Source organism: Prunus mume, linkage group LG8 (genome assembly GCF_029339155.1).
Source record: "Prunus mume cultivar Tortuosa linkage group LG8, ASM2933915v1, whole genome shotgun sequence".
NCBI lineage: Eukaryota > Viridiplantae > Streptophyta > Magnoliopsida > Rosales > Rosaceae > Prunus > Prunus mume.
Genome location: NC_142705.1, coordinates 4127873 through 4150214, shown reverse-complemented (window position 1 = coordinate 4150214; position 22342 = coordinate 4127873). Strand labels below are relative to the sequence as shown.

The following is a 22342-nucleotide window of genomic DNA, read 5'->3' as shown; positions in this document are numbered from 1 at the left end:
TTTTCTTGACTGGTTAAAACTTTCAAATTAGGAACTTCTTCCTAATTACACACTTCTAAGGCATTTCCGACCCTCCAAACTGATGCCAAAATTTTATGGTTTGCCAAAACGTTACATTTCTTACTATTGCACACAACAAAGTTTGTATTCCATCTAGCAAATAAGTTACACAAAAATGCGATATTCCCCTTCTAGTAACTACTAAAGAAACAACAAAACTGATACCTGTAAGGCAGTGTATTAACCTTCAGTATACAACTTATAAGGAGGCCTCGAGTATCGGGTTGCCTGAGTATTCTGCATGAGCACGAGGTAGTCGGAAAAAAATATAGTATACTTTTTATGGATCACACAAGCAACTACATTATTGCCCTTCTCATTCTGTATCCTCATCAGAGAGGGGATTCTCAACTTCACTCCCACTGTTTAGGCTATCATTATTGATGAATGAGGACCTCCCACCAGCTGAGTCAGAGTTACAACGAAGGTCATACTTTACAAATTTTATCTTCTCTTTCTTCTCAGGGGTTTTCCCCTCTTTCCGTTTTCTTCCTCTTTTTTCTGATGAGGTCATTGTATGCGCAGCAGCTACAAACGCAGCACTCATTGATTCTTTCACCTTTTCATTCTCCTCATCTGCATGTTCCTCGTCTCCATTGTTATCTATGTAAAAGAGAAGATCATCATCCACTTTCTTGCTATCCAACTTAGAAGCCGGTTGCTCAGAGTCTGATTTGGACATCTCATGAACCAGTTTAGTACGAAAGTTTTCCATGCTATCATCAAATACTCTTAAGCCATGATCTTCAAGGTTAAGAAGCCACTCTGGAGAATGAGATCGATATGAGAGAGAGCATTAAAAAAATTATTTATAGTTGATTTACCACAAACGGAAGTAGAATCACTTACTTATAAGAGCTTTAGGTGAAGTGCCCTTTGATCTGATTGCACCGTCATCCTCAGGAATCTGATTCTTTACCCATTTAATTATTTGGGAAGATAATTGTGAACTGGAAAACGCAGTTACATAAGAAATGGCTCTCCTCTGATCCCCATGCTCCCTGAAGCAAGCCAGTAGTGAAATTTTTCCATAAGGGTTTCACTAGAATTTCAAAAACATAATGAAATGCTGATTTCTATTTCATTTTTTCTTTCTGGACATATAATTATATTTATATTTTCGTACCTGAAATACTCCACTGCTTCATGAGTAACAATCAATCTTTTCATGGCAATACTTTTCATGTGCTCAGGAGGTAAGTGAATTACTCTCTCAGGATTGAGGAAAGAATACTCAACCAATATGATGGAATCATACAGCACTTGCCTCAACAAAACTTCATCCTCAGAACTCTGCATATAAAGAGTAACAAGATTCGAACTTTACTTTTAAGATCATATCAACAAAAAGATAATTCCACTTCCTGTCAATATAGTCTGGCGAGCAAACACAATGTGCATCTAGAAGCCCACTATTTGAATAGAAACAAACAATAGGACAGATGTAGTATCAAACTAAACATTTTAAAAGAGGAATACAAACCAAAAGGGAGGTAACAGGCAAAGTCTTCTCCAGCAGCATCCTCACAAGCACCTCTATTTGACACAAAGATAAGGATGTTAGCACAATAAATATGAGAATCTGATGAAATCATCATCGCTATATGAGACATGAAATTTTATTCAGTGAAACACAAGGCATGCAGTAACTAGGAAACTACCGAACAGTTTTAGATTCGTGTGATATAATTTCACTTTTTTGAAATCGATGAAACAGAAGAAACATAGCAAAAGCACAATGAAAAGTTATATATGATAAAGCATTCATTGTTAATGTCTATCCCAGTCCTTTTTGGTGCAAATAACCCTCAGCCATTTTAGCCCATGAAGAACTCATGCCTTACTAATATAAAAGTGTGATGCAGAAGGAAAAATCTTGATAACAAATATACATACACCATGTCCTAATTCAAGAAAAAGTTAAAACAACACTAACCAAAAAGGTAAAAGTTCTGAAATCCGGTAATGGAAGCAATAGCCCAAGTCCTTAACTCTATCTCCAACTCCTTCGTTGAAGTCCCAAGTTTGAAAATCAGGCACAGTTTCAACAAAAACACCTCTGCAATAACAACTCCTGCCGAGTAACCCACATCACCTTCTCTCTCACTAAGCCCCCGAAACACGTCACTGCTCACTAAAGGTAAGAAAAATTCTGATCCCTCATTTGAGTTCATCCAAACACGAATTAAATCCGCAAAAGGAGTAATCAAACTTGAACAAGTTGAACCATCATTCTCACCCAAATCCTTGCAAGAACACACATTTGCATAACCAAGAACCACTCCTACCAAATTCTGAACTGCTTTCATCACTTTCTTCTCTGCTTTCAATGACAAGTCCCTCTTAAACAAATCAACAACCACAGTGTACACCTCATAAACCACTGGAGCAAGCAATGCGATGCTCTTCAAAGAACTGACCGAAGCTGAGCACGAGGACACCAGCTGAAATAAGTCTTTTGCGGCTGCTATTCGATTCAAAGGGTCCTCTTTTGGGTGATTACGGCTACGAAACGTCAATGCGGCATAGACCCAGATGGATTCGAGAGGTGGGTCTACTTGAGCTTGCATTAGGTCGTAGAAGACTTGGATGAAGTGGGAGAATTTGGGGTTTTCCTTGTGAATTTCAACTAAAAGGTTTTGAATTGATTGGGTTAGCTTTAGGTCGTAGTTTTCGCCAATCAGAGGGCTTAGGTTTGCTGGGATTGAGGAACTTTTGGAGTCAATTAAAGCGAGAGCCATGGTTGAACCCTAAAATGCGACCAATTTGTTTCAGTGAGGAATGTGATAAGGAGCTGTGCTAAAGAAAAACCCTAATTGTATGAGCAGGTCAGTTGAAGAAGCCAACGGTTTAGGGTTTAAGGGGATACCGCCGTTTGTAAACACTACGTGTCGTTTTGTTATAGCTAAGATGGGTCAATGGGTCGGGTCGGGTCATGGGCAGAGTTTGACAGTAAGACGTGTATCTCGTATTCTATTGGTTGGTAAGCGGGACCCACTACTACACTATGCTGTAACCACCAATCAGATGCAAGGAAACACGTATAGGAGCAAATTGGATTTCACAACTACGTGTTTTGGCTGACCAAGTGAAAAATTGATCCATCAAAACGAAAATAAACAAAAAACAAAAGATTGCGTCTTTTTTGGTGAAAATCATCATAAGGATCAAACTTCTTGTGTTTGTCACTGTTTGGTCTCTGTGTTCAGGTTCTTGTTTGAATTCTGGAGAGAGAGTTATGGCGAAACTGAAGCGAATTCTTGTAGCAATCTCAGTGTTGGTGGTATTAGCATGTGTGCCAATCTCCGAGTGTGCTAAGAAACCAATGACCGTTGCCAGGAAGGAAGACATTCCTTTCATCAAATGCCAAGTCTGTGAGAAGCTCGCAGCTCAGCTACACCAACAAGTTAAGAAGAAGCAAGCTGAGATCACCCCCAAGAAGGTATTTTTATCATCTGGGTTTTCTTCCAGAGCCTTCAATATGCTTTTGTTTCAGAGCGTCTGTTGAATTTGAAAGTGGGTGCTCGTTTTTTGGTGCTAGATCTCGGAGTATCAGATTATTGAGATTTCGGAGAATGTCTGTAATTTGAAGAAGGCAGAGGCGGATTGGATTTTGCAGATTGATATAGTTGAGCAAGGAGATAAGTTGGAGGTAACAATTTCTTGGGTTTGATTTTGGTTTTAGGCCTGTTTGATGAGTTAAATGGTATTTTTGAGTTTTGTGCTTACATATAGTTGAGTTTAGTTATTCATTGCTTGGAAAGTATGGCTTGCTAATATTTTGATGGTATAGTGGATATACAAATTCCTGTAGGCATATTAGACATTTTGTTGTTCATTGTCCTGACCTTCTACATCATTTGTTACTTCTCAGCTGGTGGAACAAGGTTCTGAAGGACAATGTAATTCGGAATGCAAGACAATAGAGCGAGCTTGTCAGGAGGTGAGGTTTTGGATCTCGTTTTTTAGTTTCTTGTGTATCTGGGTTACTTTGCTTCCTAAAATATTGATCCTTGCAACCAATCAAGTTAAATTCTTTGGTTTTCCACTTCATTTTCCTTTTAATTGACTGTGAGAAAGTCAAATGATTTCTTAATTTAATATGAACTCTGCAATATGTTTTTTATTTTAGGAACTGCAAATGCGACGATAACAATTCATCCTCTCTCTTGATTTTGGCCTTCAATTTGCATTAGTCTGAATGTTCATATATTACAATTAAATTAAGCGTTAATCTGAAATAGTGCAGGTTTTGGGGTATTCTGATACTGACGTTGCTGAATATCTATATAAATCCAAGCCTGACATTGATTCATTGGTTAATTATCTATGCAAAGACCTTACTAAAGCATGCAGTACCAAGCCTCCCAGAGTTCCTAAGGTAACTGCTTTCTTGACTTGATATTCAATTCAATTCATTCTTTGCACAATATGTCTGTAAGGGATCATCCTATGTAGTTAATTGAGATATGGGTCAATCTTTGCAACTCTTGTGCTTTTCCGCCAAGTAATTTTATTTTCAACATGAACCGTACGTCTTTGAGGTATGTCAAGTAGAGATTTTAAGATGCTGATCATTACATTATCCTTCATTTCCTAACTAAGTTTGGCCAGTAGAAAATTAGTCTGAAACTTGTTTGTACACACATGGGTCTCATGTGTAACCAACGATGGTGTCTTTATTCCACAACCTATAAAATCAGGTAGGTAACGTGCTTCAAAGACTTTCTACTAGATATACAGATTTGAGACCCTAATAAGGTTGACGTGGAGATTCATGACTGCTGCCTTGTATACATGTTAATCTCTAGTCTCTACCACTGATCATAATCACCTTGATTTTTGAGGAGGTCAAGTCATTATGTTACATAGGATACTATAAATCTAGATGCTTGGCTTTGCGCGACTTGCTGCATGAGCAGACGCTTACTTTTGATACTCATGATAATATCTTGTGTGTTCCAGAATAGGACTCCTGGAGAAATTTTTGTGGCCAAGTCAGCTAAAGAAGCTGAAATGGAAAAGATAATGAAATCTATGGAGGTAATTGTCCTTGCATTGCTGAAAATTTTCATATCATACTAGTGTGCTGAATTTTGACCTATATTCTGCTTTACCATTCTTCAGGGAATGCCAGGAGCCCCAGGCATGAAAATGTATTCAAGAGATGAATTGATGAATCAAAATTATGGTGGTGAGGATGCCGATGATGAAGATGATGACGATGAGGACACTCAGATTCCCTCAAAATTGGTAATTACAAAATCTTAAGTCTACAAATTCTCCATTAGAAAACCATATTGTTTCTTTCAGCATTTAAAAGATTTTCTTAAACAGGGAAAAGTTTTGAGAGAAAAAGAAAGCACAAAGAGTGACTTGAAACAGAGGATCACCAACGGAATTTCGAAGACCAGGGAGACACTAAAGAAACATGCAAACCAAGTCTCTAACTGGTTACGGAAAACGTGGAGGGGACTGAAAAAGCCAGCTTCAAAGAAGAGTACAAAGGCCAACAAGGCAGAGCTTTAGAACAAAAAATTCACTGAATTATAGTAACTTGTATGAGAGTAATCACGTTTTTGTTAATTGTATCAATATTGTTTTGACATTTAAGTAGGAAGTTGAGGAGAAGTTTTTTTTTTTTTGGGACGAAAATTGCGGAGAAGTTAAAAAGTAGATTTGCTGCCGTTTTGTTATGCCCTTCCAGAATACTCGACAGTTGTTTCCATTACCTTATTGCAATTGTATCAACTTCTGCGTGCGATTTTTGCTTCAGTTGGCGTGTTTTCTAACTTCTGAAAAGCAATGGCAGCTACCCAATACTTCTTTTCTTGCTCATATCCTCGTTCGTAATAGCATTACACTTATGATAAAAAATTTAAAGCATACATGCATGCCTGCAATTATTTCAATGAAAATCACTTGCATGCAAACTTTTTACCTCAAGGAAAGAACAGATAAGATTTATAGAATTGCAAGTCATCAACTAAAATAAATAAATTCCAAACCTTTTAGCATCAAAATTTGGACATTACAATTTTAAGAAATGAATAATTAGAAGTACAGATGCTACAATGATGCCTCCTTCTAGCACAGATAACCTAAAGGGAGGCAACATTCGAACAGGCTTAACACAACAATCCACAACACTGAGTTGTTGCAATTATGGATTGCTTTCTCGATGGAACAATAGCATAACTCAACTTAGCGCATTTTGTAATATTGAACCCTCGAGACCGTGCATCGTCGGCCATTTAATGAATACTTGAGCATGATATCAATATCACGGGGATTCTTTTTGTTTTGTGCCACAGTCATGCTTCCGACAATGGATTCTCCTTGACATACTGTTAGCACATCTTCCAAGTACAGGACTGTTTGCTTCCAATGAGTAGACCGTGATCTTGGCCCTGCATTATATTTCAAGTTGTCAGAAAGTTCTGATTACCTCAATTCCATTGTTTGATTGAAACTTGGTTTGGGGCTTGACTTGAGAACGAATGCCCATATTCTTCTTTTTCCATTTATTTGTTGCTTTAAATGACCATATTTCCAAAACAAACTTTGACCCAGACAACAAATGAATGAAAATAAGAGGTAAAGCATACAGATACTGACCTGTGGAGAAGCCCATCAATTTATGGCATTTTGTAAAAGACACATCAAAGTAGGCTACAAGAGCATGAATGAAATCATCACGTTCAGCAACAAGCTTGAAAGGTGCTGTGAAGGAAGCATCTCCAGGAGTCATCTTAGATATATCCATTGTCTGTATGAAGAAAATTAGAGAATGTTAGTGGACAGAATTGATAGCATAAAAGAGGCCAGACTTATTTCACTTAGTGCAGCAGGGTAATCACTGCATAGATATTTCCCACCTTGAGTAGCTGGCTATTTGTAACAATTTGATTTTGGTCAACTGTGTCCACAAGGGGCTCCATCATGGCTTGCTTCTTGATGCAGCTCATGTCAAAGCCATATACGTTGTTCCAAACTGGAATAGCATGAAAATTGCAAGAGGTAAGAAGCAAAAATTCATAAAGATGAGCTGCAAGATTACATGTACATTTGCATGGCACTAAAGAACATTTGTAGTCCACCTAAGGGACCAAGTCAACAATGATCAACGTGTATACACACAAGAGTTTAAAAGGCTTACATTCTATCTTGTCTTCTTTGTACTCTGCATCCTCGATAGCTGTCAAATAGAGTGAAGCTTTGTCTGGTAGTAAAACTCCATCGTCTACCTACAAACAAGAAAGAAAGAAAAAATCTTTATATAAATAAGCCAAAGCATGATAGATCTTTGACTTGAATGTAACAGAGATTATGCCCTGGCTTTTATATGCAAAGATCAACAAGTAAAATTAACCCATAGGAGCTCAAAACATCACAATTACAATGGATTGTATCCCTCTACAAGGGTCACAGGAACCTAAGCCCCACCCAACCGAATAATTAGTTTGCATAAGGTGTATTTATTCTTGGCATAGATATCACAAACATTAAATATAGGATGTAAATACTACTTACAAGCCATTTATCACGAGCATAGAGGACTGTATTTAACATATTCTCAAACAACAAAAAATATCCCATCCATTCTGAGATAATTATATCCACTTTAGGGACTGGAAGCTCAAGTTCTTCAATCTTTCCCTTCAGAACTGTTATTACTGCATTTATCAAATAACCAATGAGTACACAGAATACTTATTTTGTCAAAGCATTGTCAAGAGACAGAACTACATGCAGGTATGAACTCTGAAAATACTACCATTAGAAAATCCGTTTGCTTCAACAATCTCTTTTGCCATGTCGGCCATGTCTGAGCACTCAACCTGTGGATAAAGCATTTGTCATATCAGTAATATTAAGGAGACATAACCAAGCTACATTACAAAATAAGAAAAATACTATGCATTACTAGAAATTGATTTGTTAACAAACTTTCTTTAAGAAAAACATACCGCATACACATGCTGTGCACCAGCTTTTGCACAAAATAGGGACAAAATTCCAGTCCCAGCTCCCACATCAAGAACAATCTTGTCCTTAAACAGAAACTGGTTCTGATAAATAACATTTTGATATGTCTTAGTCCTCACTACATCCTTCAACATTTCCTGAAAGATGACAATAGTCAGGGAGCATCCAATGGGTATTAGCAAGAGGTTACAAGAACGAAATGCAGAACTGAGGTATCCAAGTGCCACACACTTACTTCATGGATGCCTGCAATCACACAAAACACAAATTAAGCCTTTTGTAGCAAGTGCTCATCGAAACAAAACAAGAAAGATTTTATAATATATAAAAAAATGCAACTATCACAATATGCAATCAATTAAAGCATCAAAATTTTGTGATATCGCTCCATTATTTTCTGCCATTGCACTCAAACCAAAGCTCCCAATCAACTAAAACTAGTACAACAGTCTAACTTAGAAAACAAAAATGCAACCAAGTTCGAAACTTTCCAAACCCACACCCAAAAATCAATCATCCAAACAAAAACTTTCCCTTTTTTCAAATCCCTTTTGTCTCAGTTTTCACAGCATCCAAAGAGAAACCCAAAACAAAAGCGCAAGCAACAACCAGTAAACGAAGGAGAAAGGAAGCTACCGAAGTGAGAGTAGGAGTCGAAGTAATAGTCGGCGCTGGTCTTATCATCGGCGGCGATGAAAGAGACCTCAGGCTCGCCCATGGAGTCATCAACGGCCTTGTCAAGCTCGGGGTCGCACATGGACTCGTCGTGGTTGGCGCTCCCGGAGGCGTCTTTGAGAGCTTCGTCTTCGTCTTCCTTGTCTGCGAAGCGAATCTTGGAGCCTTGGGGCAAGTGGCTGAAGCCAGCTGAGCTCTGATTGCTGTTGTTGTTCTTTCGGCGACCCATTGACAGCGATTTTTAGGGTTTTGCGAGGGGTTTTTGGGTACTTAATGGCTCGTAGTCTTTGAGACACCGTGTTTTTTAAAGTTTAAAGCTTTTGTTTAAAATTAGTAAAGTGGGGCCGTTGGAGGTCGTTTTCCACTTCAAGTGGAAGGGTCGTCGTTTTGCTTGCCGACGCGGGAGAGAGAGAGCCCAAGGTCCATGATGCGGAAACCAAACGACGGCGTTTCTAGTTTACTTGAAACTGACTTCTTTGTTTTTTTTTTTCTTTTTTTAATCGTCTCGCCCTCTTTAACAAGACATTTCCATACAATTTCTTTGTTTGACCTTGAAAAATATGTGATTAATAATAACACAGCATTGCCCTTTCTTTTCATCATGGAGGAAAAATTACTATAATTTTTTAGCTTTGGAATTCTTCTATTGTTTAGTGAAGAAAATAAACATTTGAAAGTATAATGAAAAAATGTGGAGATGATAGCTACGAGAACAAATAAATCTGACCGCATATATAGTTAAAAGTTTACAACAATATTTCACAGCGGATGCTGCGCTATTCTATCTCTTTTTTTTTGGAGAGAGATTCTATATTATTCTTTATGCCATGACAAATAGCAGAATCCATTATGGATACGATTGTTCTATCAGCTCTTTCCGGTAGAAGCTTTATCAAGTGGCCACGGTGCTCCCGCCATTACTGCTTCGATCTCTGATATTTCCCGAGGAACCTTTGTCATGTTCTTACAACCGGTATCCGTGACAAGCTACAACAACCAGAATAATGTATAAGCACACATCAACCATATAAAGAAAACGAGATATACGTGAACCAGACGCAACACAGCTGAAGAGAGTTGAGCAAAATGTACAGTTTCAGTGGCATGTTATTATTTCATATAACCACAATGCGAATGCGACCAAGTGGACAAGGAACACAGGTCAAAAATCAGTAAAAGGAATCATAGGGTTCAGAAGATGGGATGTACCACATCGCTTTCAATGCGAACTCCACCAAAACCTTTAAATCTACTAACTGCTTCGTGATTGAAGAACTTAGTAGTATTTGAACTTCCCAAGGCTGGAACCAACAAAGCATCAATGAAGTAGCAACCAGGCTCCACGGTTATCACCTACAAAACAATCCCCAAAGACAAACTATCAAATGCAAAAGAATTATTTTAACCAGCGTTCAGGAAAAAAAAAATTCAGAACATTAGTGAAAGGGTTTGATCTATAAATCAATACTAACCATTCCCTCTTGGAGTTCTCTTGCTGTACGCAGAGACCTTAATCCAGGTTCTTTTGGCCTCTCCAAACCCTGCAAATTATGCAGTTGTTCCAAGTTCCATCAAGGAAAAATGCCAAAAATTATTTAAAAAGGAATTCTGAAAGATAAACTAGAAAGGAGAGCATAAACTTGTTCATAATAACCTTTGGGTAGCCACCAGGATCATGAGTGTCGATACCAAGCAAATGCCCAAGACCATGAGGCATGAAAACAGCACCCAATCGATCAACCATCATATCATCAACGTTGCTAGAACCAAGAGCAATGAGCAGCTTAAGTAAATTTATAATTCCAAAACTACACACAACTTGCAAGTAAGTATACTAGAGTACATAATTGAGATACAATGGTTTTTACCCAACTAGGATGCTCCCTCTCTTCAATGATTCAAGAATAACCTTTTCTGCTAGTCTGTAAATAATGAGGCAAAGAGAATCAGAATGCACATAATATTAGCAAACACCTTAATCTTTTGTTTACAGAAAACAGTCAGGATTGAATCATACTTATGCATATCAACCCAGCTTACTCCGGGTTTCATTGTAGATATGACAGCATTGTGAGCTTCAAGGACAGCCTGCAGAAAACAAGACAATTTTAAACAAAAAGTACATATCTACTACAAAATGCTAGAAAATGTTAAACACAGAAATATGATTCTTGTGGCAGGCCTGCATACCAGCCTGGAGTGACAAGCACACATACATACAGGAGTGTGAGCTCGTCCACTGATAGAGAGAGCAAGAATTGAAGATATGATCTATGCCGTAATACTAATGCACTTACATTATATATAAGTGCTTGGTCAGAGCTAAACTTTCCATTCACCTGCAGATAAGGTTGAAAGAATTCTGAGAAAGCTCAGGGAAAAGTCAAACAAATAGGCATTGTACCACAAGAAGAGTCTCCTCCATACTACTATTTATTACCATGCAGTCCATGGTTTAGTAAACCTTAACCCTAGCTAAACTTAATTGCAAACAAAACTATGCATACTCACTGGGTAAGAACAAGTGATGTCAGACCCATAAAAATTGTATTCAGCTCCCATATCAAGCAATGCCAAATCTCCATCTTCCAAGGTCTGCACAAAAGATGTTATGAATTTTCGCTAATTTTCATTATGTAACAAAGTACTTAGCATGTAAGTATATTGTACCCTGTCATTTGGAGCTGCTGCATGTCCATAATGGAGAACACTGCTGTATTTTCGAAACAATAGAAATTTTAGCCAATAGCTTACAGTTGAGATTAACGTCGATATCGATACATTCATACCTCCAATGAAATCAAAAGGAAATCTTAATTGAGCAGATTATTCTATTGACTCATGGCTTAATTAAGAAAAGTTTACCTATTTTCACCAGTAGCACAAATACAAGTGTACGAGCAATGTCTACAGCCACCATACATGTAGGTGTGGTGAAGAAACATGCTTTCCAGCTGATACTCGTACATGCCCACCCTAACTTTTCTCATGACCTGGTCAGAAAGAAAAAAAGCAATCATGACTAAGAAAAAAAACATTCAAGGTCTGAAACATTTCTAAAGATCTAATAAGGATCAGTCCAAAATCAAGATTTCGAAGGGCAGAAAGTTCATCCAACAGTGAAATAACTGATCCATTTCTGAGCTGCTTCTTGTCATTAGACATGCATAAAGTGAGGATGACATGCAGAATTTGTGTTAAAAGTACATTTATTTCTTATAATATGTATATGATGTTTGGTAACACATATGGGCAATGGAACATCTTCATAGAAACTTACCTCAACATGAGCTTCAGAGCTGATATCATTGGCAAACTGGATAAGGGAAAGCTCCAGATCTGATTTTGTGACACGGCATTCAGTCAAAACCGGATGCAAGGTAGTCAAATCTGTGTCAAACTTATCAATCCCCTAAAAAAAGATTAAGAATTTATATTCAGTATAACATTCTGCTTAAAGAAAAATGTGTCTAAAACAGAGAATGCAATAAGTCATTACTTTATTGTTTTTATAATTTATTCATCTAGTCAACTAACACCTATCATTCCCCAACTCCAGCTTTAACCACCTGAACAAGAACTGATGCAGCAAATCCTATTCTGAAGGTATCTATAACTGGTATGAGATAAACAGGGAGCATGAGATTTATTAACCTGAAACTCTGCTGGTTTTGAGAATAGATCACTATCAGTGTTGACCCCATGCAAGAGAAACAATAAAGGTTTACCAGATCCCTGGTATTCATCATGCAGAACAGTTGTGATCTCATCAGTGTAGTATACCGAGCTAACCATATATCTTTCCTGCAAATGAATAACATAAATGTGAGCTAATGAATAACAACTGCATCTTATGTTTACAGAGAAATGTATTAAGCCGTCAATCACCTTGAAGTAGGATAAAGGCTTGATCTCTCCCAACCAAACAGCATACTCAGTGGGTAACCTAGGAGCAAAGAGAACAGATTTCCCAGTTGCAATGTCCTTAAGGAAAAAGCATACAAAAAGATCAGCCCACAAGAAGAACAATGCGTTACATGTAACCCATGAGAGCTAAAACCGAAAAAAAAACACCGAATAAAAAACAAATTTGCATTCAAGAACAACCCCAGTGTCCTACTTCCATGTACTTACGATAGCTCCATAGAAGCCAGGCTCTCTTACTCCAAACAAGTAAGCGAAGAAACTCTCTTGCCTGCAAACGAAAATTCGACAGCAATCAGAAACTAAATAAATAAATCATCCATTGATGCAAACCAATTATTGCAGTCACAACAACCAACAGTTGCCAAACACCTTTCATAGCATAATATACAAATCATACTCTGAACTATGATACTTCTTAACCGAGTCTAATTAAGTGGCAATTTTTTTTTTTTAAACGAACGTAAAAGCGAAAGCTAAATTGGAAATTCCAATGGTCATTTTTACATACTGGTACTTCATACAATTGAACAATACCTAAACAGACATAAACCAAGCTAAATTGAATATCAACAATAATATGATCAACAACGTAATTATTTCAACTATGCACCTGAAGAGCTCGGTGTGATCAGTGTCATAGCGATTTTGCTCCTCGCCTCCCTAAAAACAACAAGTCAAAAACCAGTTGCGAAAAACCAAAGCTCAATTTTTTTTCTTCTTTTTTTATGAAAATACATTGAATCAAAATCAGCGAGAAGAAAGTGGATTACTTGGAGAAAGACGAAGCCATGGATGGGACGAGACGACTGAGAGAAGTTATGGCGAAGAGAACTGAGGAGCTTTTCGCGGTTGGTGACGTAGAGCTCCAGCGGGACTGTAGGAGGAGTGAGAGACGACAGCGAAGCCATGGAAATGGCTTCTTTTTCCAGGAACCGAGAAACCAACGTACTGACATACATATATGATTGGATCGAACCCCACATTTTTGGGCCTTAAATTATGCTCATACCAAGCCCATTTAATCTTATGAATATTTTGGGCTAGTCCTATGAATAAATAATTATCGATTTTTCTTTTGTTATTATTATTGTTTTAAATACAAGCGATAGTTACAAAATACTATCAAGGTTTTATGGGGGTTCGAACCACTTGTCTGCAAATCAAGACCATTTTTCACTAAGCTAGACCCGATTCTTTTTTTTTTTCTTTTTTTTGGTTCTGAACATCATTGTAACTTTTAACATATGACTCATTGCAATTATAATTACAATTATTTTTTTGTTCATAACGTCACGATGATCTATTGATTACAAATTGAGAAAGAAAGAAAATTTAAGGACCATAGCTAGTGAAGAAATTGTAAGTATATATGCGCATGTGGGCATGTGTTTGAATTCAATTTTCGAGGCCTTTACTAGAATATGAACAATTTTCATGAGTTTCAATGTGAAGCCATGTATAAATGTGAGATGATTGTCAATCAGCTAGCTGATCCTGCGTAGTTGCCTGGTTGGCAATGAGCTAGAGTATATGGATACATCTAAATATATATTGCCTATTAATCCAACATGCTATGCTATGTTGATCGACTATCAATATATATATATATATTCTATTTTTTTGTTTTAATATAAAACGTAAGAACTTCTTGACTATAATAATTGAATTGGGAGGTTTTTTTTTTATACAAGTAATATTGGGGAAGGAAGGAATCAAGCCTAGGACTTGAGTGTAGGGATAAATACTTTTAATCACTTAAGCTACATGCTCCTTGCACGAATCGGGAGCGTTTTTTAACAAAATGGACTTTAGAACAAGAAAGAAATCATGGTTGGTGTGCATCTTATAATTAATAATCTTGATAAAGCAATCTTATCTCTAAGCCTGTGTTTGCATGGAGGTTGTTGGATCACAATTTAGGGAATATATACAAGAGACTTCAACTATGCAATTATTAGCCGTGGATTTGTATTTAGAGAAAAAGACTAAAATATCCCTAGAATATTTTATTAGTTGAAAAGTTGACTTTTTGATCGGGAAGGAATTTGAGAAAGGATGGGATGAGAGGAAAGCACATGGTTGAGACGTAGGAAATTCTCCACAAAAAGGTGATCGTTGGCACATATGTAGAGACATTACTTTGAGCTATATATGTTCAACCATAATTTACACAGAAATTAACAAAAACAATTTGCAAGTTGAGGGGAAAAAAACTATAACCAATGTAGAGGTTTGAAAATTAATGCATTATTGGTAAGTCAAAGTCTATGTGGACGATGGTGGATCGCATTTCATGCTTTACAACTAAAGCAAACAACATTAAGAAAATGGCATTACGGAAGCATATATACAAAAAGGCATATATATTTGTGTACGTACTAAATACAAGGCTGACCTCCATTTTATATATGCAGAAGCAGAACATGTAGGAAATTTCTAAGATGAAGACCACCATGGCCTTGGTCCTTGGGCATGTGTATGTGCAGACATCACATTAGTAAACATTGGCATGCACAAGTTGAGATCATGTCTCTCAATGCCTCAAAGCTCATGGCTCCATATGAGGTTCACAAGACGTGTTCGTACAAATATGAAAACACGGAAAGGAATCGTTGAGTATGGTGAAATTATTTGTTTTAGTTAATAAAAGACGAGGATCAAACACGGTACCTCTTTCAACATTAAGAGAAGAAATGAGTATTGATTATGATAATTTACCTCTTACTACAATCCATATAGCCATAAACCAATTTAAGCAATTGATTGTAGTAGAGGCAGAGTGAGGAATAAACTATTAATTAGATGTAGCCTTCACCTACCCGATAATCTTTAGTTATCTTCTTTGACATGATCATGGCATGATTATAATAAAAAATCCCAAGTGGCTCACTGTCATTGCTATTATATCTTCACCAAGATTTGTGGCCTGATAATTGGGTTACAATTAAACATGCCAACTCCCTTTCTTTTTTGCTTTTTACAACTTTTGGAACCCTTTCATATCCCCAATTATTTATTATTATTTTGACATATGAAATCATCTCAGGGAATCAAATGTAGACCTCTGCTTGCCCAGTTACCACAAATTACATATATAAAGATGGATTTAGTACAATGTAATGTGATTGCTAGCTTTCATCTGTGACTCAGTTGTAGTCCTTGAGAGCAACATGAAAGGACAACCTTTGGCCCTTTATTCAGAAGATGTTGACACAGCAGCTGCTAGACCATTAAGAAAATCTCATTAATCTCAAGTAATTATATGATCTCCCCACAGCTTTTTGGCTTGCTTAATTAATTAATTGATTAATTAGAGGTAGCTACTGATGCTGGGAAAAAGGCCATCTTGGACAGTACAGACTGTGCATGCAGTTTGTTTCCATGTAAAGCCAACTGGTCTGTCTTTGTCAGTCCTCGTTTCTGGTGTGCTTCCATTCCATTCCATGACATGTTTGATGATGTTTCCCAGCTGCAATCCACATAGGAATGTGATCAAACACTTTCTCAGCAATGAGCTTTACCGACAATGCAGCTTCTTAATTACTAATTAATACCTAATCCATTTATTTTGAACTTGACTGCACATACTTAACTACAGATGAAAGGCTTCAGCTTTTTGCTTCAATAAGTTTACTTTTTGGCATGTCTCTGCTTTAATAAGTGGTAAAACACAACCCACCATCCCTTTTTATAATTATTGGGTTTGGGGAGAGGGGAATAGAACTTAGGACCTCGGGTGCAAGGATAAATGCTCTTATCCACTTAAGCTACAAGCCCCTTGCATTATTGGATTGTTTTTAATGAGATGAAAAGCACCTTCCACTGAAACAAGTGTAATTGCCCATGACTGCATTAATCTGATTAAAATTGAAGGAAGCTCAATATCTGATGGATACTTTTTGCGGTGGTACTTGTCCGTGCCTTGCAGGCTGAAATGGCCTTAGCAGGCGTCATCTTCATCACTCCATTCACGTTCTCTTTTGTATATATATGCATTAGGAGGGATTCTATGTAGTGATTGCAAATCTCTGATGCAGCTAGCTGTTTGAGTTTTTGCACATGGAATTTCACCCCCCAAAAACATATTCCCCTAATCATTTTGCCACTCAAACAAGTTGTGTCTGAATTTACACACACACACATGCACAAACACAGAGAAAATATCTCTTCCTCCGCTTGTAAAAAATAAAATAAGAAAATGAAAAATGTTGCATACATGCCTAAGAATTGTCACTGATTGGATATCAGGGGCAATGCATGATCTAACATAATATAATAAAAGAAAACACTGCATTCTGCTATAATTAACAATAGTACATATGTTTTGAGAATTTAATTAGAACCATGAGATGATTATTGCTACAAACTTCAAAACCCCCAAGTTATAAATTCTGTTGCTGCGAATTAATGCATATGCATGTGTGATGTGTCAGCAGCAGGCATGGGGCTTCAATTATATGTCCTTGTAGCTAATTTGTCCACAAATCAGAATCTAAATCTTGGGAAAATTGGTATCTTTGTCACGTAATCGAACTTAACCACTCCTAGATCTCTTCGAAACAATAATTTGTTTGTAAAAGCATTTTAATTTCATGCATCATTTGGTTTTCAGCATGGGATTTAGAGTTTGCTCAGCAAGGATTTGATTTGTCATAGGTTGGGAAGAACATGGGGATTTGCAGAGAGAGGGAACCCAATAACCAATTATACCTCCATATCTTAATCAGATCTTATGGAGATTAAGATAAAAGAAAGCTTTGACAACGCAGGATAATTTATTCACAGTTGTTGGTACATGTTCATGAGATAAAAACTGCATAAGTAAAAGGCCAGCTTTTATGTATCTTGCTTGTGTCACAGAATCAATCATTGATTCTTTTCTTTTTGTTCTTTTTTATCAATAGACCAGGCAAGTTGAGGGGGGCCTTTTTTTATTAAGAATTTTTAATGGCAAGGCTCTCAAAGAGTTCCTATATATAAGAGGTCATTTTAAAGGTTTCATTCAAACAGTTCTCTATCAAACTCCTCTCTATCTCTCTTAGTCATAACAGCTTTTTTATAAGAAAGCCAGTTATGGCTATAGGGATTGAGCAGCCTTCTGTTGGGCTATCAAAAATAGCTGTTTCTGATACTCATGGAGAAGACTCTCCATACTTTGCAGGCTGGAAAGCATATGATGAAAACCCATATAATGAATCAAGCAATCCATCTGGAGTTATACAGATGGGACTTGCAGAGAATCAAGTAAGTGCTCATGATCACAATGATCAATTGCTTTAGAAAACCAAGAAGAAGAAATTCTGAATTTTTTTTCTTTTTTTTTAGCATTTTCACCTAATGTTAGTTTTTTAATTTGTTTAACAGGTTTCATTTGATCTGTTGGAAAAGTACTTGGAACTGGAAGAGCATTCAGAATCTTCAAACTTGGGATCAAAAGGAGTGTCTGGCTTTAGAGAGAATGCTTTGTTTCAAGATTACCATGGCCTTTTGTCTTTCAGAAAGGCAATGGCAAGTTTCATGGAGCAAATTAGAGGAGGAAGAGCCAAATTTGACCCTGATAGGGTAGTCTTAACAGCAGGTGCAACTGCCGCCAATGAGCTCTTAACTTTCATTATAGCTGATCCTGGTGATGCTTTGCTTGTTCCAACCCCATACTATCCAGGGTAAGAACTATCCTCCAACACGGAATTTAACTATTTTAGAAGTTACGGAAATGTTCTCTTGTCGGACAGTTGACACTATCCAAATGATAATCTGACAACATAACATGTCAAGTGTTATTTATTGTTTTTCATGCATACTATCTGTGACTTCTGTATTCGAATTCTCATAACTAATGTCAACTTAAATTTCCTTCTTCAGATTTGATAGAGATTTAAGGTGGAGGACTGGGGTGAACATTGTGCCAATCCACACTGACAGCTCAAACAACTTTCAGGTAACTCCTCAAGCTTTAGAAGCTGCATACAAAGAAGCAGAAGCCAAGAACATGAGAGTGAGAGGGGTACTAATCACAAATCCTTCAAACCCATTAGGTGCAACAATCCAAAGACAAGTCCTTGAACGGATTCTTGATTTTGTCACCCGAAAAAACATCCATCTTGTCTCCGATGAAATCTACTCGGGATCCGCCTTCTCATCCTCCGAATTTATAAGCGTTGCAGAGATTCTTGAATCCCAGCAGTACAAGAACTCAGAAAGAGTTCACATAGTTTATAGCCTTTCCAAAGACCTTGGCCTTCCAGGCTTTAGAGTTGGCACCGTGTACTCATACAACGACAAGGTTGTAACAACAGCAAGAAGGATGTCAAGCTTCACCTTAATATCTTCTCAAACACAACATCTCTTAGCTTCCATGTTGTCTGACAAGGAATTCACTGAAAACTACATAAAGACAAACAGAGAGAGACTGAGGAAGCGATACGATCTGATCATTGAAGGATTAAAGAAAGCCGGGATTGAGTGTTTGAAAGGAAATGCTGGGTTGTTTTGCTGGATGAATTTAAGTCCGTTTTTGGACGAACCAACAAGAGAAGGTGAGCTGACTCTTTGGAATTCTATAATGCATGAAGTGAAGCTAAACATTTCTCCAGGCTCTTCCTGTCAATGCTCTGAACCAGGTTGGTTTAGGGTGTGCTTTGCTAACATGAGTGAGAAAACACTTGAAGTTGCATTGACAAGAATACATAATTTCATGGAGAAAAAAGAGAGAGCTAGCTAGAAATCTGTTTTCCTCTCTTTTTATCTTCCTTTTTTTGGTGATCTTACCCATTTTTTATTCTTAGGAGGATTGTCTCGTTACATATACAGTACTGTAGATGTGATTGAATTGTAACAACCATCTCTCTTGTTTTCTTGCTTGAAAAAGCAAGTTTCTCACAAATTCATTTTGTATAATTGATGGAGTTCAGATTAATATTATGCATTTTTCTTACTTGTCTTGCAATTAATATTATTATTTTCAATTAATATTGCCTTGAACTTCCAACTTTTGACAATATGTAAGCTGATTTTGACGTTGCAATGTCATTCTCATGTATAACCTGGCATGATTAATTAAGATATGGTTTGCATAATATACAATTTGATACACAGCAGGCCCTGAATATATTAATCAGTAAACACTGATTACATTAATTAATCAAAAAAATAATGTAAACACGCATTCGAGAGATATTTAAGATCATATATTTCATATTTTGATCTGAGTTCGAAGGGTATAAAAAAGGGGTTCGGATTCTCTACTTAGTATTATATTTAAGTTTAGCATTTAAGCGCACCATTTGACTTTGACAATTATAACTTGGAAATATAAAAAAATCTTAAAAATCACAATAAGTGTAAGACATAATATAAGTAAACATTCAGTCGCTTTTATATACTGTCGTTGATCTTGAGACATTTGCCAATTGAAACTTTCTTCTAATCTGCGGTAAAAGTCATTAACAAAGTCAACTCCAAACTATCATATAACATGTATTTTATTAGTCCAAACCCTCAATTTGTCAGGCCTTCTGCAACCATAGGCCAACTATAATGACATTTTAATATATATATGCATGGGAACAAAACCAGATTACTTGGCAGCTTTAGTAACCCAATTCTTCCAAGAGAAAAGGTCTACAAGCCTTCAGTTTCAAAGCAATTTCCTCTTACTTATTGTATTTAGACTTGAATATATGTTTTATAAAATATGCAAGCATGTGTTTGAATTCAATTTACGAGGCCTTATTATTAGAAATATATATAGCATTTTCATGAGTTCCCATGCATGCAAACTAAGGCATGTATGAGCCAGCGGTGGTTGCCTGGTTGGCAAGGGAGGTGCAATAGACATTTATATATATTGGAAAAGAGAAAGAAAGATCAAGATCAGATATGGAAAACAAAATTTAATAAGAGCTAGGTTAGGTGACACATATATTAAGAATTCAAAACCAGAAACAAACGTGCATGTTTGGTGTCAATAATCTTGATCTAATTTTATCACCAAAAGCCTGTGTGCATGGATGTTCTTGGATCACAAATTCACTATATATATGTATATATTTGTTGTGAATTTTAGACAACCTGAAAAACGGAGATTATAAAGATTAGTATTATACTCGCAAGTGTACAATGTCAATCGTAATATAGTATGGCAAATACAAGGTCATTCTCACGAGGATTGAGTTCAACTTCCAATTAGTCCAACCTAATTTACTTCACAAAATACTTTAACTACTCTAATTATATAAACAAGAAATTAAACACGTAGCATACTCACGTAAACACGAAAGGGGTTTTTGAAAGAATGATTTAATTAACAACGAAATTAAAAGACAAAATAAGTAGAAAGTCACGAAACACAAGGATGAGAAATTCAAATTGATAAAAGCACTAGGACAATGAATTCACCACTAGTAATCCGATCTAGCCTCTTATTCACCTACCTATTAACTAACAATTTGATATCGCCACTTAGTTTTCATTTTTCATGAATTATCTATGGTATTTAGGCTAACTCGTATATTCCTACATGCAATTCGCCTATGATATTTAGGTCAAATATCAACATAGAGAAACTCATTAAGATCAATGAAAATCTCGAACAAGCATGTAAACTCTAGGAGTATGGTATTTACCCTAGACGAATTACAAATCCTAATCACAAGAAGCAAGCCTCAAATTAAGTATGATATTTACTATAATTTGCATCTAATTAACTCAATTAAAAGTCTAGATGGTGATCCAAGCATCAAGATAATCAACCAAGTTATTAAGCACAGTGATTAAGAATCCAGCATCAAACGGCAATTAATAGATATGTAAAATAAGAAAACTAGATTATTATACTAAATATCATAGGCGATCCAAGCATCAAGATAATCAACCAAGTTATTAAGCACAGTGATTAAGAATCCAGCATCAAACGGCAATCAATAAATATGTAAAATAAAAAAACTAGATTATTATACTAGGACTACATCATGCCGTAGCAAAAGAAGATTAGCTACACAAATCATAGAATTCGACATAAACAAAAACATAAGGAAGAAACAATAAAACTTAGCCAATTGCGGTACTCTTCCGGCGTCTTCAATTTCTTCTTGTCTTTTCGTGTCCCCAAGGGAGTTGTTTCTCATGCTTAAACCCCACGTCTATTCCTACCCTAGGTAGGCTTTTACAGCAGCGTAAAAATAAAGAAAAACCTAATTAAAACATAAATTCAAAATTGGTAAGTAATTGACTCATCTTCCTACTTGGACTGGGATAACACGTCAGTTACTTTGCAGACACGTTTGGGGTTGTTCCTCCTCCAAGAAAATTCGGCAAAACTATGTAAATTGTATATTTTTGTCTTATATCTTTCCAGCCATATATCACACGCCTTGAGAAAAAATTAGGAAAGTCTTCAAATAGTCATTCTTCCACATCAACACAGTTTTGACGGGATTGCACCTTATGCTGACTTAACTTCAAAGACTGCTCTCATTGGCTGCTCAGAAAATTCTAGAAAAATTCTACAATCATCTTCAAGGTCTAAGCTTTCATTTCCAATTGGTCTTGTACTAAAACTCCAGCAAAAAAATCGTATTTTCGTTGAAAACAAATTACTTGCTTTGGAAAGCTGAAAATTGAGAAAATAAAGTAATAAGTCATTTTTAAATCAAATTCTCCTACAAAAACTAAGTATAAAGAGTACATAAAT

At 36.5% G+C, this 22342-nt stretch overlaps 5 protein-coding genes across 6 annotated transcripts; 2 read left to right on the top strand and 3 right to left on the bottom strand.

Moving 5' to 3' along the window:
- Window positions 1-91: 91 nt before the first annotated feature.
- Window positions 92-2933, bottom strand: LOC103340759 (SNF2 domain protein). The gene is made up of 5 exons (XM_008244203.2): window positions 1997-2933; window positions 1544-1596; window positions 1187-1353; window positions 910-1061; window positions 92-825 (listed from the first exon to the last, which is right to left on the bottom strand). Exons 1-5 carry the CDS (start codon window positions 2799-2801, stop codon window positions 377-379), a joined length of 1626 nt encoding a protein of 541 aa, XP_008242425.2. The 5' UTR covers window positions 2802-2933; the 3' UTR covers window positions 92-376.
- A 198-nt stretch (window positions 2934-3131) lies between these two features.
- Window positions 3132-5835, top strand: LOC103340760 (nucleophosmin). The gene is made up of 7 exons (XM_008244204.2): window positions 3132-3502; window positions 3602-3712; window positions 3935-4003; window positions 4310-4441; window positions 5026-5103; window positions 5188-5313; window positions 5398-5835. The coding sequence occupies exons 1-7, from the start codon at window positions 3299-3301 to the stop codon at window positions 5587-5589; spliced, it is 912 nt and encodes a 303-aa protein (XP_008242426.2). The 5' UTR covers window positions 3132-3298; the 3' UTR covers window positions 5590-5835.
- A 188-nt stretch (window positions 5836-6023) lies between these two features.
- Window positions 6024-9021, bottom strand: PRMT11 (arginine methyltransferase 11). Of its 2 annotated transcripts, XM_008244205.3 has the most exons (9): window positions 8686-9011; window positions 8285-8295; window positions 8031-8186; window positions 7838-7901; window positions 7594-7736; window positions 7220-7307; window positions 6939-7054; window positions 6679-6829; window positions 6024-6470 (listed from the first exon to the last, which is right to left on the bottom strand). In XM_008244205.3, the coding sequence occupies exons 1-9, from the start codon at window positions 8951-8953 to the stop codon at window positions 6265-6267; spliced, it is 1203 nt and encodes a 400-aa protein (XP_008242427.1). In that variant the 5' UTR covers window positions 8954-9011; the 3' UTR covers window positions 6024-6264. The 2 variants fall into 2 exon arrangements, with proteins under 2 accessions (XP_008242427.1, XP_088899213.1); XM_089043087.1 differs by lacking the exon at window positions 8285-8295 and having other exon boundaries at window positions 8686-9021.
- Window positions 9022-9429: 408 nt separating this feature from the next.
- On the bottom strand, window positions 9430-13588 carry LOC103340763 (Metallopeptidase M24 family protein). The gene is made up of 16 exons (XM_008244206.2): window positions 13422-13588; window positions 13262-13311; window positions 12859-12919; window positions 12613-12708; window positions 12379-12528; window positions 12005-12136; window positions 11590-11717; window positions 11395-11437; window positions 11236-11319; window positions 11022-11063; window positions 10742-10812; window positions 10593-10646; window positions 10379-10484; window positions 10197-10265; window positions 9934-10077; window positions 9430-9711 (listed from the first exon to the last, which is right to left on the bottom strand). The coding sequence occupies exons 1-16, from the start codon at window positions 13557-13559 to the stop codon at window positions 9592-9594; spliced, it is 1488 nt and encodes a 495-aa protein (XP_008242428.2). The 5' UTR covers window positions 13560-13588; the 3' UTR covers window positions 9430-9591.
- A 4089-nt stretch (window positions 13589-17677) lies between these two features.
- Window positions 17678-19508, top strand: LOC103340764 (1-aminocyclopropane-1-carboxylate synthase 7). The gene is made up of 3 exons (XM_008244207.2): window positions 17678-17895; window positions 18016-18314; window positions 18514-19508. The coding sequence occupies exons 1-3, from the start codon at window positions 17725-17727 to the stop codon at window positions 19370-19372; spliced, it is 1329 nt and encodes a 442-aa protein (XP_008242429.1). The 5' UTR covers window positions 17678-17724; the 3' UTR covers window positions 19373-19508.
- Window positions 19509-22342: the final 2834 nt, after the last annotated feature.

What these genes read in the sequence shown, in the direction of transcription:
- LOC103340759 (XM_008244203.2), bottom strand. Translation starts at nt 2,801, where the DNA reads ATGGCTCTCGCTTTAATTGACTCCAAAAGTTCCTCAATCCCAGCAAAC. An exon ending in TCAGAACTTTTACCTTTTTG is followed by an intron (nt 1,597 to 1,996) that starts GTTAGTGTTGTT and finishes TGTGTCAAATAG; the next exon opens with AGGTGCTTGTGAGGATGCTG. An exon ending in TTCACCTAAAGCTCTTATAA is followed by an intron (nt 826 to 909) that starts GTAAGTGATTCT and finishes CTCATTCTCCAG; the next exon opens with AGTGGCTTCTTAACCTTGAA.
- LOC103340760 (XM_008244204.2), top strand. Translation starts at nt 3,299, where the DNA reads ATGGCGAAACTGAAGCGAATTCTTGTAGCAATCTCAGTGTTGGTGGTA. An exon ending in CTGAGATCACCCCCAAGAAG is followed by an intron (nt 3,503 to 3,601) that starts GTATTTTTATCA and finishes TTTTGGTGCTAG; the next exon opens with ATCTCGGAGTATCAGATTAT. An exon ending in CTCAGATTCCCTCAAAATTG is followed by an intron (nt 5,314 to 5,397) that starts GTAATTACAAAA and finishes TTTCTTAAACAG; the next exon opens with GGAAAAGTTTTGAGAGAAAA.
- PRMT11 (XM_008244205.3), bottom strand. Translation starts at nt 8,953, where the DNA reads ATGGGTCGCCGAAAGAACAACAACAGCAATCAGAGCTCAGCTGGCTTC. An exon ending in CAAAGAAGACAAGATAGAAT is followed by an intron (nt 7,055 to 7,219) that starts GTAAGCCTTTTA and finishes ATGCTATTCCAG; the next exon opens with TTTGGAACAACGTATATGGC. An exon ending in CAAATAGCCAGCTACTCAAG is followed by an intron (nt 6,830 to 6,938) that starts GTGGGAAATATC and finishes TTCTTCATACAG; the next exon opens with ACAATGGATATATCTAAGAT.
- LOC103340763 (XM_008244206.2), bottom strand. Translation starts at nt 13,559, where the DNA reads ATGGCTTCGCTGTCGTCTCTCACTCCTCCTACAGTCCCGCTGGAGCTC. An exon ending in AGCCTTTATCCTACTTCAAG is followed by an intron (nt 12,529 to 12,612) that starts GTGATTGACGGC and finishes ATTCATTTGCAG; the next exon opens with GAAAGATATATGGTTAGCTC. An exon ending in TGTGCTACTGGTGAAAATAG is followed by an intron (nt 11,438 to 11,589) that starts GTAAACTTTTCT and finishes TCGAAAATACAG; the next exon opens with CAGTGTTCTCCATTATGGAC.
- LOC103340764 (XM_008244207.2), top strand. Translation starts at nt 17,725, where the DNA reads ATGGCTATAGGGATTGAGCAGCCTTCTGTTGGGCTATCAAAAATAGCT. An exon ending in TGGGACTTGCAGAGAATCAA is followed by an intron (nt 17,896 to 18,015) that starts GTAAGTGCTCAT and finishes TTTGTTTAACAG; the next exon opens with GTTTCATTTGATCTGTTGGA. An exon ending in CCAACCCCATACTATCCAGG is followed by an intron (nt 18,315 to 18,513) that starts GTAAGAACTATC and finishes TTCCTTCTTCAG; the next exon opens with ATTTGATAGAGATTTAAGGT.